The following is a 13,051-nucleotide window of genomic DNA, read 5'->3' on the forward strand; positions in this document are numbered from 1 at the left end:
ACAAGACAAGGAAACAACGACACATCTTCCAAAGCCAAAATGTATTTTTAAATTGAAGGCTGCCCTCTGAAATAATTTAAAATACCTCTCTATCTTAGGAAAAGTTTATGATTAACGGATATGTGATTTTTATTTCTACCAGTGCCTGTAGTGCCCACATTTGCATCTTTAAATTTTCCACTCTGTACTTCTTGCCTGGAGAAAACCTTGGGCTAGAGATAAGGCCATTTCTAAAAATGTATTTCTAGCAGCTCACACTTCCAGTCCACCAGTCGGGGTCTGAGGCTGTGTCAAGATCATGAAGTACATACTGTTTGTTGCCTTTGTTGGTGTGGCTGGTGAGTGCATTCTTTACTTCTGTCCTTGTAATTTATAAGGAAACTCATTTTCTGAGCATATTTGCAAGGTAGTCTGTTGTGGGAAAGTGAAGTCCATTTTCAGTTTGCAAAAGTTTTAAGGCATACCACTGTAACTTCTTTTGACTGCTGTCTGTTCATACTTGCTTCTGTCACAAAATGTGGAACAAATGCCTTCATAGGGGTTCTTGACCCAGGAGTAGTGAAACATGTCCATAGCTTCAGAAAAAGACTGTCTCTCTCTTAAGGACTATGAAGTACAAAGATAATTCCTCTGGCTCAGGAAGTCCTAAAGCTGCTGTGAATTTTTGGACTATGGGCAAGTGGTCCAAGGAAATATCACTGCAAACTTGTTTTTGTACTTACACTCAGTCCACCATTGACCACTTCTGCAAACAGGATGGTGGGACAGACATATCTTTGATCTGTTCCAACAAGATCACCTCTTCTATGTCCTTATGTTCACTCTGGGACTAGCAGGCAGTGCTCTAGATGCAGATACGTGAGATGCCAACCTAAGCCTTATCACCTTATTTTAGGGAGCAGCAAACGAATGTCCATTACGCTTGCCCACCACTGCTCCCATGAGTTTTTACAGAAGTAGAGCCTGCAGGTGAGATGCCTCAGGCAGTCACAGGCGCACAGGATTCCTTATGCCAGATGTTGACATACATCACTCCTTATCTCTCAGTTGCCTTTCCCGTCAACACTGACGATGATGATGACAAGATCGTGGGAGGCTACACCTGCGCAGCGAACTCTGTCCCCTATCAGGTGTCCCTGAATTCTGGCTATCACTTCTGTGGAGGTTCTCTCATCAGCAGCCAGTGGGTCCTTTCAGCTGCTCACTGCTACAAGACGTGAGTGGAAAAAGAATATTTTCTTCCGTAACTTACTTCTTTCTTGCAGTTCACTTCTAGCAGGAATTCTGATCTGTGAGAGCCAAATACGTGACTCCCTTCTGAGAGAAGGCAACCAAGGCATGTGTGGCTCATTCAGGAAGGTGGGAGAAGGCATTATAAGGGGTTTTTCACTTCTGCAGATATTTCTCTGAATGCAGAGCACTTTCTGAAATGACAATGCGATAACCTAGCAGCAGGTTATGGGCTGTGACTTCTTATAATTGCATCAGTCTTGGTAAGACTTAGCCACTGGAGAACAGGAAGAGGAATGAGGCAAGGGTGATAGCAGTTTGCCTTTTTCCAGAAGATTTGTACAAAGTACTGTTATATATTTAACTTGTCCCAGCTCAACAAAATAAACCTGCAGAAATTCACCACCTCTACTGGGAGTGGGTAAGATTTCAATGTCGATCCCCAGGACTTATTGCAGGACAAGAAGGATAACCTGAATTAAAACAGCTACGCCAATAGTGATGTTGAAGTGAGTGCGTATGGTGACAGGGAGGTTTCTCGTTGCCTGTCGGAAGCAGTAAAGTGTATGCCATTCCTGCTCTTTTCCAGTCGCATCCAAGTGCAGCTTGGGAAACAGAACCTGGCACTCACAGAATCGACACAGCAGTTGATTAATGCAGCTAAAATCATCCGCCACCCTAATTACAACTCCAGAACACTGAACAACGACATTATGCTCATCAAGCTTGCCGAACCAGCCCAGCTCAACCGAGCTGTCCAAGCAGTTCCTCTGCCAACCAGCTGTGTGGCCGCAGGCACCACATGCCTGATCTCTGGCTGGGGCAACCTGCTCAGCTATGGCAGTGAGTACTCTGTGGGAACGTACAGCACCATGAGGGCCTGGGATATGCTCTAAGATGTCACCATTAAGTCCAAGTAGTATAGGGTAAAGCACAGAGAAGTGCTGTGGGACAGGCCTTTTTGAGTGATCAGTGTCTGTAGGATGGTAACCATTGAAGTGCTTTAAAGGCAAGCCTTTATAAGGTACTTCCTCTTGTTCTGTGTTACAGACATGAAATCACTTCAGTCACCAGGATGTTCACACTGCCATCAATTTTGTGGCCTGGTGCCACCAGCTGTGCAGTGCCAAGCATTGGCAATTTAGCAGATGTGCATAGAGTTGTCAGTTCTCTGAAAACAAGATCAAAATCTGTGACTGTCGATCTCAAATGCCTACAAGAGAGCTCCCTTCTCCTACACCAATGGCCAGAGGTGTGGACAGTGACTCATGTCTCATCCACTGGTGACAAGTAAACCTGCACCAGAGGAGCGGATGGTTTTCCTGAGGCCCAGGTTTCCTCCAACATACATGCTACAAGAACAGCTTTTAGCTCCACACTTGCCACCTGATGATTTTCCAGGTATCAGAAAAATAAATGTGGCTGCTGTGTAAAATGGTGGACCCATGGATAGAATCTGTTCCATCTAAACAAAATAAATCCATGCTGCAGTTACTGCTCAGAGGAAAAATGACGAGTGCTAAAGTAGGATGTTCAGTGATTACTTTTCTGCTAAGAAAGACCTTCTCTGGGCTCTGAAATGGGCTGAGAGATGTCATCAACCGTCTCCCTCTACTTTCTCATAGGTCTGTATCCAGATGAGTTGCAGTGCTTGGATGCTCCTGTACTCACCTCAAGCCAGTGCAACCAAGCCTACCCTGGGGAAATTACCAGCAACATGATATGTGTAGGATTCCTGGAGGGAGGAAAAGACTCTTGCCAGGTGAAACTCGGGCCTCTCCTTTCCCATGTGTTTCTCTCCTGCTTTTTCCTAGTAGAAGAGGCCATCATATTAGGGGAATATGTTATCCTCACTGCACTGGCATGTCTGAATGTTGTGATTTTCTGAACAACAGCAGACACTTAGGGTGCAAGTTGCTTATTGAGTGAGGCTGGATTTTTTCCCCACTCAATTAGTGATTGTCCCTTTTTTGAGACAATAGTCTGTCCTAAATCTGCACAGGCAGACTATGCCGCCTCCTGCACCTCAGGCTGTTGAACATCGGGGAGTGCCGCACCAGAGAGGCAGTAGTAATCACTTTAGAGCCTGGGTCGCAAACCTTAGTTTTGGACTCACCAAAAATGAAATGGCCAGGATGCCAAGATCCAGGCAGTCTGGAAAATGAACACACTTCACAATTGCTCTGCCTTTACATGTGCCTAGCTCCAAGGACATGTTTGGCAGAATAATGTTTAAGGCACACATATCTAAGCATCTGCCAAAGACTGCATCCGTCAAAATCAGGCAGCTTACTCATCCTTAGCTGTGGTGCCCTTGGAGCTAAAGTAAGGCACAATAGTATCAGGGGTAGAGCCGTAATCAGAAATGACCTTTCTAGAACTTCTGTGTGGAAAAAGCCTAATGGAGCTCGTCGAAAGTCCATGATTTCTGGGATCTCTGGCTCATCACTCATGCTGATACCATTTGCTGAATAACTGTACCTTTTATCTCCACAGGGGGATTCCGGAGGTCCAGTAGTCTGCAACGGGCAGCTCCAGGGCATTGTTTCTTGGGGTTATGGATGTGCAGAGAGAGGCTATCCTGGGGTTTACACTAAGGTTTGCAATTATGTCTCCTGGATCGAAGAAACTGTGGCTGCAAACTGAGACTCTCTTGTTCTATGCATCCTGGTTTTTCTCATCATTTTCTTCTGTTTTGGGACTGGAGAGACAAAAATGATTCAAAAAAAAATAAAGACTTTCAGGCACCTCTTCTCTGTGCAACGTTTCTCTGGGTACTTCCATAGGCTATGATACGGAGAAAAGAGGCAGAGAATATCATGCTGGGGAAAATATTTACTGTTTATAGTGCCTCTCAACTAGCACCATCTTGGAAGATTTTGCAGGTTCATCTTCAGGAGTCTTTCAGTCAGTTACAGGGAGCCATCTCTGGAGCAAAACATCTTTTCTGTTTATCAGGTGAAAGCTTTACTTGAGGAATGAAACAATCTCTTGCTAGAGCTTGCTGTCTTCATGTGCCAGTGCCACTGGAGCTGCTGCCTGTACCTGGCATGAAGTTCTCCTAACCCCAGCTCACACGAGAATTGAAAGTCCATGAAATTGCTGCCAAAGTTGCCAATGGGCTGTGGAGCTGTGTTAAAATAAAATTAAAAAAAAAATAAATAAAAAAAAAGAAAAAGAAAAAAAAAAGGAAAAGGAAAAGGAAAAAAAAAGAAAAAGAAAAAGAAAAAGAAAAAGAAAAAGAAATAGAAATAGAAATAGAAATAGAAATAGAAATAGAAATAGAAATAGAAATAGAAATAGAAATAGAAATAGAAATAGAAATAGAAATAGAAATAGAAATAGAAATAGAAATAGAAATAGAAATAGAAAAAGGAAAAGAAAAGGAAAAGAAAAGGAAAAGAAAAAGGAAAAGAAAAAGGAAAAGAAAAAGGAAAAGAAAAAAGAAAAGAAAAAGGAAAAGAAAAAGGAAAAGAAAAAGAAAAAGAAAAAGAAAAAGAAAAAGAAAAAGAAAAAGAAAAAGAAAAAGAAAAAGAAAAAGAAAAAGAAAAAGAAAAAGAAAAGGAAAAAGAAAAAGGAAAAGAAAAAGGAAAAGGAAAAGAAAAAGAAAAAGGAAAAGAAAAAGGGAAAGAAAAAGAAAAAGAAAAAGAAAAAGAAAAAGAAAAAGAAAAAGAAAAAGAAAAAGAAAAAGAAAAAGAAAAAGAAAAAGAAAAAGAAAAGGAAAAGGAAAAGGAAAAAGAAAAAGAAAAAGAAAAAGAAAAAAGAAAAAGAAAGAAAAAGAAAAAGAAAAAGAAAAAGAAAAAGAAAAAGAAAAAGAAAAAGAAAAAGAAAAAGAAAAAGAAAAAGAAAAAGAAAAAGAAAAAGAAAAAAAAAAGGAAAAGAAAAAAGGAAAAGGAAAAGAAAAAGAAAGGAAAAGAAAAAGGAAAAGAAAAAGGAAAAGAAAAAGGAAAAGAAAAAGAAAAAGAAAAAGAAAAAGAAAAAGAAAAAGAAAAAGAAAAAGAAAAAGAAAAAGAAAAAGAAAAAGAAAAAGAAAAAAAAAAGAAAAAGGAAAAGGAAAAGGAAGTAGAGAATTTGAGTAAAAGAAAAGTATCGAAAAAGCAGAGAATAGGTGAAATGGGGAATGGCGAGAATTTTCAAAGAAATCTGACACAAGAGGAGAGGAGAGGAGAGGAGAGGAGAGGAGAGGAGAGGAGAGGAGAGGAGAGGAGAGGAGAGGAGAGGAGAGGAGAGGAGAGGAGAGGAGAGGAGAGGAGAGGAGAGGAGAGGAAGGCATGAAGGAACAAGTGCTGTTTGCTGACAGAGAGCTTTGTGCCTGACTCTCTCAGATGTTTTGTCACTGAGATAGCTCTTAGGAGAGTGACAGTGCCTGACTCATTGAGATAGGCACCATATACGAACAGGATCAGATCATGGGTTTGTGTCCCATTCTTCCGGTGAGGCGCGGAAATTACTTTACAACCTGTGAGGTTATAAAGAAGGTATGTTCATTCAGTGCTTGGCACACGGGGGATAATGCCGCCCAAGATGTGTGCAAATTTCCAGCAGCTGCAAACTTGGTTAAATGCTCTAAAGTATTACATATTAATGAAAATTCTAGGAACACCTATACATATTCATAACCTGACCCCGAGAAGTCGGTTCTTATTACAATGTGTTCCAGGATATCGTTTCCACAGTCTGCCCCCCGCCCCGGCCCCTCCTGGTTGCGCCTGTGCAGTGCCACCTGGTGGTCGTGGGCGAGGGTCTCCTGGATGAAGGCCCACAGGACTCTTGGCTGTACACTTTTACCTCTGGCCTGGTGTGCTGCGTTGCCTGGGGCTCAAACTGATGAACTGCTTAGAACTGGCTTATCTCCTGTCCTGTGCCCAAGATTTTCATTATCTTGTTCACCCAAGGATGCAGCTAGGTTTTTTATCTTTGCAAGGCCTGTGAAGTCATCACCGAACTCCTGTTTCTCATACAATAAGTTGCACAATGCTCTAAGCTAGGCAATTGCTATGTGGGTTAAGGGTTGGCTCTTTGAGTGTCTTTAAGTGTTGGTTAGTTGGTTCCCTGTATCACCGGAAGCACCAGCTAAATTCCTTGTCAGCATCTGCCTTTTTCCAGAAAAAGCCATGAACTCTAGCCTGGCATCTTTCCCTTCAGTCTGTTTTCACCAGGAGAAAGAGTTCTTATCTGGGAGCACTTGAAAGTCACAGGTTTGCCCTCCCTGACCACTGCGAGTGGACACTGGTTGATGTCTCTGCCTGGTATCTTAGGGGAAAGGTGAAGAAAATGTTGGAGGATGAAGAAGAGGATGCAACAAAAAGAGAAAATGAAAAGGCGGGGAAGAAATACTTCTGTCATCAGACAGAGCAGATTCTGAAATATGACAGACAGGTGTGTTGAGAAGGGTAGTCTGGAAACAGTCCCAGTCCTCTGTCACTATCCCCCGGATGTGTCAAGATCTCTAGTGGGTAAAGAAGAAATTCCACTTTCCAGATTCTTCATTTTCAAATTTCTGGAATATCCTCACATGGCTGGGACATCACTAATGCCTGCGGTGGAATTATCCCCCATGTGCCCAGCACTGAATAAACATACCTTCTTTATAACCTCACAGGTTGTAAAGTAATTTCCACGCCTCACCGGAACAATGGGACACAAGCCCATGATCTGATCCTGTTCGTACATGGTGCCTATCTCAATGAGTCAGGCACCTGTCAGTCTCCTAAGAGCTATCTCGGTGACAAAACATCTGAGAGAGTCAGGCACAAAGCTCTCTGTCAGCAAACAGCACTTGTTCCTTCATGCACTCCTCCTCTCCTCTCCTCTCCTCTCCTCTCCTCTCCTCTCCTCTCCTCTCCTCTCCTCTCCTCTCCTCTCCTCTCCTCTCCTCTCCTCGCCTCGCCTCGCCTCGCCTCGCCTCGCCTCGCCTCGCCTCGCCTCGCCTCGCCTCGCCTCGCCTCGCCTCGCCTCGCCTGTCCTCTTGTGTCAGATTTCTTTGAAAATTCTCGCCATTCCCCATTTCAACTATTCTCTGCTTTTTCGATACTTTTATTTTACTCAAATTCTCTACTTCCTTTTCCTTTTTCTTTTTTTTTCTTTTTCTTTTTCTTTTTCTTTTTCTTTTTCTTTTTCTTTTTCTTTTTCTTTTTCTTTTTCTTTTTCTTTTTCTTTTTCTTTTTCTTTTTCTTTTTCTTTTTCTTTTTCTTTTCCTTTTCCTTTTCCTTTTCCTTTTCCTTTTCCTTTTCCTTTTCCTTTTTTTCTTCTTCTTTTTCTTTTCCTTTTCCTTTTTTCTTCTTCTTTTCCTTTTCCTTTTCCTTTTCCTTTTTCTTTTTCTTTTTCTTTTTCTTTTTCTTTTTCTTTTTCTTTTTCTTTTTCTTTTTCTTTTTCTTTTTCTTTTTCTTTTTCTTTTTCTTTTTCTTTTTCTTTTTCTTTTTCTTTTTCTTTTTCTTTTCCTTTTTCTTTTCCTTTATCTTTTTCTTTTTCTTTTTCTTTTTCTTTTCCTTTTCCTTTTTCTTTTTCTTTTCCTTTTTCTTTTCCTTTTTCTTTTCCTTTTCCTTTTTCTTTTCCTTTTTCTTTTCCTTTTTCTTTTCCTTTTTCTTTTCCTATTTCTTTTCCTTTTTCTTTTCCTTTTTCTTTTCCTTTTTCTTTTCCTTTTCCTTTTCCTTCTCCTTTTCCTTCTCCTCCTCCTTTTTCTTTTTCTTTTTCTTTTTCTTTTTCTTTTTCTTTTTCTTTTTCTTTTTCTTTTTCTTTTTCTTTTTCTTTTTCTTTTTCTTTTTCTTTTTCTTTTTCTTTTTCTTTTTCTTTTTCTTTTTCTTTTTCTTTTTCTTTTTCTTTTTCTTTTCCTTTTCCTTTTTCTTTTCCTTTTCCTTTTCCTTTTCCTTTTCCTTTTTTTTTTCCTTTTCCTTTTCCTTTTCCTTTTCCTTTTCCTTTTCCTTTTCCTTTTCCTTTTCCTTTTCCTTTTCCTTTTCCTTTTCCTTTTCCTTTTCCTTTTCCTTTTCCTTTTCCTTTTTCTTTTTCTTTTTCTTTTTTCTTTATTTTTTTAAATTTTATTTTAACACAGCTCCACAGCCCATTGGCAACTTTGGCAGCAATTTCATGGACTTTCAATTCTCATGTGAGCTGGGGTTAGGAGAACTTCATGCCAGGTACAGGCAGCAGCTCCAGTGGCACTGGCACATGAAGACAGCAAGCTCTAGCAAGAGATTGTTTCATTCCTCAAGTAGAGCTTTCACCTGATAAACAGAAAAGATGTTTTGCTCCAGAGATGGCTCCCTGTAACTGACTGAAAGACTCCTGAAGATGAACCTGCAAAATCTTCCAAGATGGTGCTAGTTGAGAGGCACTATAAACAGTAAATATTTTCCCCAGCATGATATTCTCTGCCTCTTTTCTCCGTATCATAGCCTATGGAAGTACCCAGAGAAACGTTGCACAGAGAAGAGGTGCCTGAAAGTCTTTATTTTTTTTTTTTTTTGAATCATTTTTGTCTCTCCAGTCCCAAAACAGAAGAAAATGATGAGAAAAACCAGGATGCATAGAACAAGAGAGTCTCAGTTTGCAGCCACAGTTTCTTCGATCCAGGAGACATAATTGCAAACCTTAGTGTAAACCCCAGGATAGCCTCTCTCTGCACATCCATAACCCCAAGAAACAATGCCCTGGAGCTGCCCGTTGCAGACTACTGGACCTCCAGAATCCTCCTGTGGAGATAAAAGGTACGGTTATTCAGCAAATGGTATCAGCATGAGTGATGAGCCAGAGATCCCAGAAATCATGGACATTCGACGAGCTCCATTGGGCTTTTTCCACACAGAACTTCTAGAAAGGTCATTTCTGATTACGGCTCTACCCCTGATACTATTGTGCCTTACTTTAGCTCCAAGGGCACCACAGCTAAGGATGAGTAAGCTGCCTGATTTTGACGGATGCAGTCTTTGGCAGATGCTTAGGATATGTGTGCCTTAAACATTATTCTGCCAAACATGTCCTTGGAGCTAGGCACATGTAAAGGCAGAGCAATTGTGAAGTGTGTTCATTTTCCAGACTGCCTGGATCTTGGCATCCTGGCCATTTCATTTTTGGTGAGTCCAAAACTAAGGTTTGCGACCCAGGCTCTAAAGTCACTGTGATTACTACTGCCTCTCTGGTGCGGCACTCCCCGATGTTCAACAGCCTGAGGTGCAGGAGGCGGCATAGTCTGCCTGTGGACATTTAGGGCAGACTATTGTCTCAAAAAAGGGACAATCACTAATTGAGTGGGGAAAAAATCCAGCCTCAATCAATAAGCAACTTGCACCCTAAGTGTCTGCTGTTGTTCAGAAAATCACAACATTCAGACATGCCAGTGCAGTGAGGATAACATATTCCCCTAATATGATGGCCTCTTCTACTAGGAAAAGGCAGGAGAGAAACACATGGGAAAGGAGAGGCCGGAGTTTCACCTGGCAGGAGTCTTTTCCTCCCTCCAGGAATCCTACACATATCATGTTGCTGGTAATTTGCTCGGGGTAGGCTTGGTTGCACTGGCTTGAGGTGAGTACAGGAGCATCCAAGCACTGCAACTCATCTGGATACAGACCTATGAGAAAGTAGAGGGAGACGGTTGATGACATCTCTCAGCCCATTTCAGAGCCCAGAGAAGGTCTTTCTTAGCAGAAAAGTAATCACTGAACATCCTACTTTAGCACTCGTCATTTTTCCTCTGAGCAGTAACTGCAGCATGGATTTATTTTGTTTAGATGGAACAGATTCTATCCATGGGTCCACCATTTTACACAGCAGCCACATTTATTTTTCTGATACCTGGAAAATCATCAGGTGGCAAGTGTGGAGCTAAAAGCTGTTCTTGTAGCATGTATGTTGGAGGAAACCTGGGCCTCAGGAAAACCATCCGCTCCTCTGGTGCAGGTTTACTTGTCACCAGTGGATGAGACATGAGTCACTGTCCACACCTCTGGCCATTGGTGTAGGAGAAGGGAGCTCTCTTGTAGGCATTTGAGATCGACAGTCACAGATTTTGATCTTGTTCTCAGAGAACTGACAACTCTATGCACATCTGTTAAATTGCCAATGCTTGGCACTGCACAGCTGGTGGCACCAGGCCACAAAATTGATGGCAGTGTGAACATCCTGGTGACTGAAGTGATTCCATGTCTCTAACACAGAACAAGAGGAAGTACCTTATAAAGGCTAGCCTTTAAAGCACTTCAATGGTTACCATCCTACAGACACTGATCACTCAAAAAGGCCTGTCCCACAGCACTTCTCTGTGCTTTACCCTATACTACTTGGACTTAATGGTGACATCTTAGAGCATATCCCAGGCCCTCATGATGCTGTACGTTCCCACAGAGTACTCACTGCCATAGCTGAGCAGGTTGCCCCAGCCAGAGATCAGGCACGTGGTGCCTGCGGCCACACAGCTGGTTGGCAGAGGAACTGCTTGGACAGCTCGGTTGAGCCGGGCTGGTTCGGCAAGCTTGATGAGCATAATGTCGTTGTTCAGTGTTCTGGAGTTGTAATTAGGGTGGCGGATGATTTTAGCTGCATTAATCAACTGCTGTGTCGATTCTGTGAGTGCCAGGTTCTGTTTCCCAAGCTGCACTTGGATGCGACTGGAAAAGAGCAGGAATGGCATACACTTTACTGCTTCCGACAGGCAACGAGAAACCTCCCTGTCACCATACGCACTCACTTCAACATCACTATTGGCGTAGCTGTTTTAATTCAGGTTATCCTTCTTGTCCTGCAATAAGTCCTGGGGATCGACACTGAAATCTTACCCACTCCAAGTAGAGGTGGTGAATTTCTGCAGGTTTATTTTGTTGAGCTGGGACAAGTTAAATATATAACAGTACTTTGTACAAATCTTCTGGAAAAAGGCAAACTGCTATCACCCTCGCCTCATTCCTCTTCCTGTTCTCCAGTGGCTAAGTCTTACCAAGACTGATGCAATTATAAGAAATCACAGCCCATAACCTGCTTCTAGGTTATCGCATCGTCATTTCAGAAAGTGCTCTGCATTCAGAGAAACATCTGCAGGAGTGAAAAACCCCTTATAATGCCCTCTCCCACCTTCCTGAATGAGCCACACATGCCTTGGTTGCCTTCTCTCAGAAGGGAGTCACGTATTTGGCTCTCACAGATCAGAATTCCTGCTAGAAGTGAACTGCAAGAAAGAAGTAAGTTACGGAAGAAAATATTCTTTTTCCACTCACGTCTTGTAGCAGTGAGCAGCTGAAAGGACCCACTGGCTGCTGATGAGGGAACCTCCACAGAAGTGATAGCCAGAATTCAGAGACACCTGATAGGGGACAGAGTTCGCTGCGCAGGTGTAGCCTCCCACGATCTTGTCATCATCATCGTCAGTGTTGACGGGAAAGGCAACTGAGAGATAAGGAGTGATGTATGTCAACATCTGGCATAAGGAATCCTGTGCGCCTGTGACTGCCTGAGGCATCTCACCTGCAGGCTCTACTTCTGTAAAAACTCTTGGGAGCAGTGGTGGGCAAGTGTAATGGACATTCGTTTGCAGCTCCCTAAAATAAGGTGATAAGGCTTAGGTTGGCATCTCACGTATCTGCATCTAAAGCACTGCCTGCTAGTCCCAGAGTGAACATAAGGACATAGAAGAGGTGACTTGTTGGAACAGATCAAAGATATGTCTGTCCCACCATCCTGTTTGCAGAAGTGGTCAATGGTGGACTGAGTGTAAATACAAAAACAAGTTTGCAGTGATATTTCCTTGGACCACTTGCCCATAGTCCAAAAATTCACAGCAGCTTTAGGACTTCCTGAGCCAGAGGAATTATCTTTGTACTTCATAGTCCTTAAGAGAGAGACAGTCTTTTTCTGAAGCTATGGACATGTTTCACTACTCCTGGGTCAAGAACCCCTATGAAGGCATTCGTTCCACATTTTGTGACAGAAGCAAGTATGAACAGACAGCAGTCAAAAGTGGTATGCCTTAAAACTTTTGCAAACTGAAAATGGACTTCACTTTCCCACAACAGACTACCTTGCAAATATGCTCAGAAAATGAGTTTCCTTATAAATTACAAGGACAGAAGTAAAGAATGCACTCACCAGCCACACCAACAAAGGCAACAAACAGTATGTACTTCATGATCTTGACACAGCCTCAGACCCCGACTGGTGGACTGGAAGTGTGAGCTGCTAGAAATACATTTTTAGAAATGGCCTTATCTCTAGCCCAAGGTTTTCTCCAGACAAGAAGTACAGAGTGGAAAATTTAAAGATGCAAATGTGGGCACTACAGGCACTGGTAGAAATAAAAATCACATATCCGTTAATCATAAACTTTTCCTAAGATAGAGAGGTATTTTAAATTATTTCAGAGGGCAGCCTTCAATTTAAAAATACATTTTGGCTTTGGAAGATGTGTAGTTGTTTCCTTGTCTTGTTCTTACACGCAGCACCTGTTGAGAGCAACAAAAAAAAACCCCAAAAGAACAAAGAAACAAAAAAAAACCCACACAAAAATATCTCTCAATGATGAGTTTGTTAAGTCTGTTTTAACAAATTCATTTTCTTGAGTTAATACACTTGTTTGTAGGAAAAATGTGCACAGATATTCATTCAAAGCCCAAAACAAGTACTATAGCTCCTTGGAGGAGTCCCTGGCCAGGGCTCGCAAATCATTGGTCAAGAAATGAGTAGAAAGTCTATTTAGATTAGGTGAGAGAAATTAGAATTAGAAATTAGAATCAATGATGCACTGAAATTCTTCTGTGGCAAAAATGAGAATTTTGTTTTCTTGAGTCCTGGAGGACTGGTACGCACAGAGGTACTGTCCAGATAGAAATTTACCTTC

General features: G+C 41.8%; 2 protein-coding genes across 2 annotated transcripts; one reads left to right on the top strand and one right to left on the bottom strand.

Annotated features, from left to right (window-relative positions):
- Positions 1-298: 298 nt before the first annotated feature.
- LOC309452509 (trypsin I-P1-like) lies at positions 299-3,899 on the top strand (the record flags this gene model as incomplete). Its single annotated transcript, XM_082075998.1, has 5 exons — positions 299-338; positions 1,048-1,216; positions 1,820-2,073; positions 2,856-2,992; positions 3,727-3,899. 5 exons carry the CDS (start codon positions 299-301, stop codon positions 3,874-3,876), a joined length of 750 nt encoding a protein of 249 aa, XP_081932124.1. The 3' UTR covers positions 3,877-3,899.
- A 4,869-nt stretch (positions 3,900-8,768) lies between these two features.
- LOC309443980 (trypsin I-P1-like) lies at positions 8,769-12,585 on the bottom strand (the record flags this gene model as incomplete). The annotated part of the gene is made up of 5 exons (XM_082061430.1): positions 12,304-12,585; positions 11,436-11,604; positions 10,579-10,832; positions 9,660-9,796; positions 8,769-8,918 (listed from the first exon to the last, which is right to left on the bottom strand). The coding sequence occupies exons 1-5, from the start codon at positions 12,341-12,343 to the stop codon at positions 8,769-8,771; spliced, it is 750 nt and encodes a 249-aa protein (XP_081917556.1). The 5' UTR covers positions 12,344-12,585.
- Positions 12,586-13,051: the final 466 nt, after the last annotated feature.

The sequence above is a fragment of the Streptopelia decaocto genome, assembly GCF_964273445.1.
Source record: "Streptopelia decaocto genome assembly, chromosome: 1".
Lineage (NCBI taxonomy): Eukaryota > Metazoa > Chordata > Aves > Columbiformes > Columbidae > Streptopelia > Streptopelia decaocto.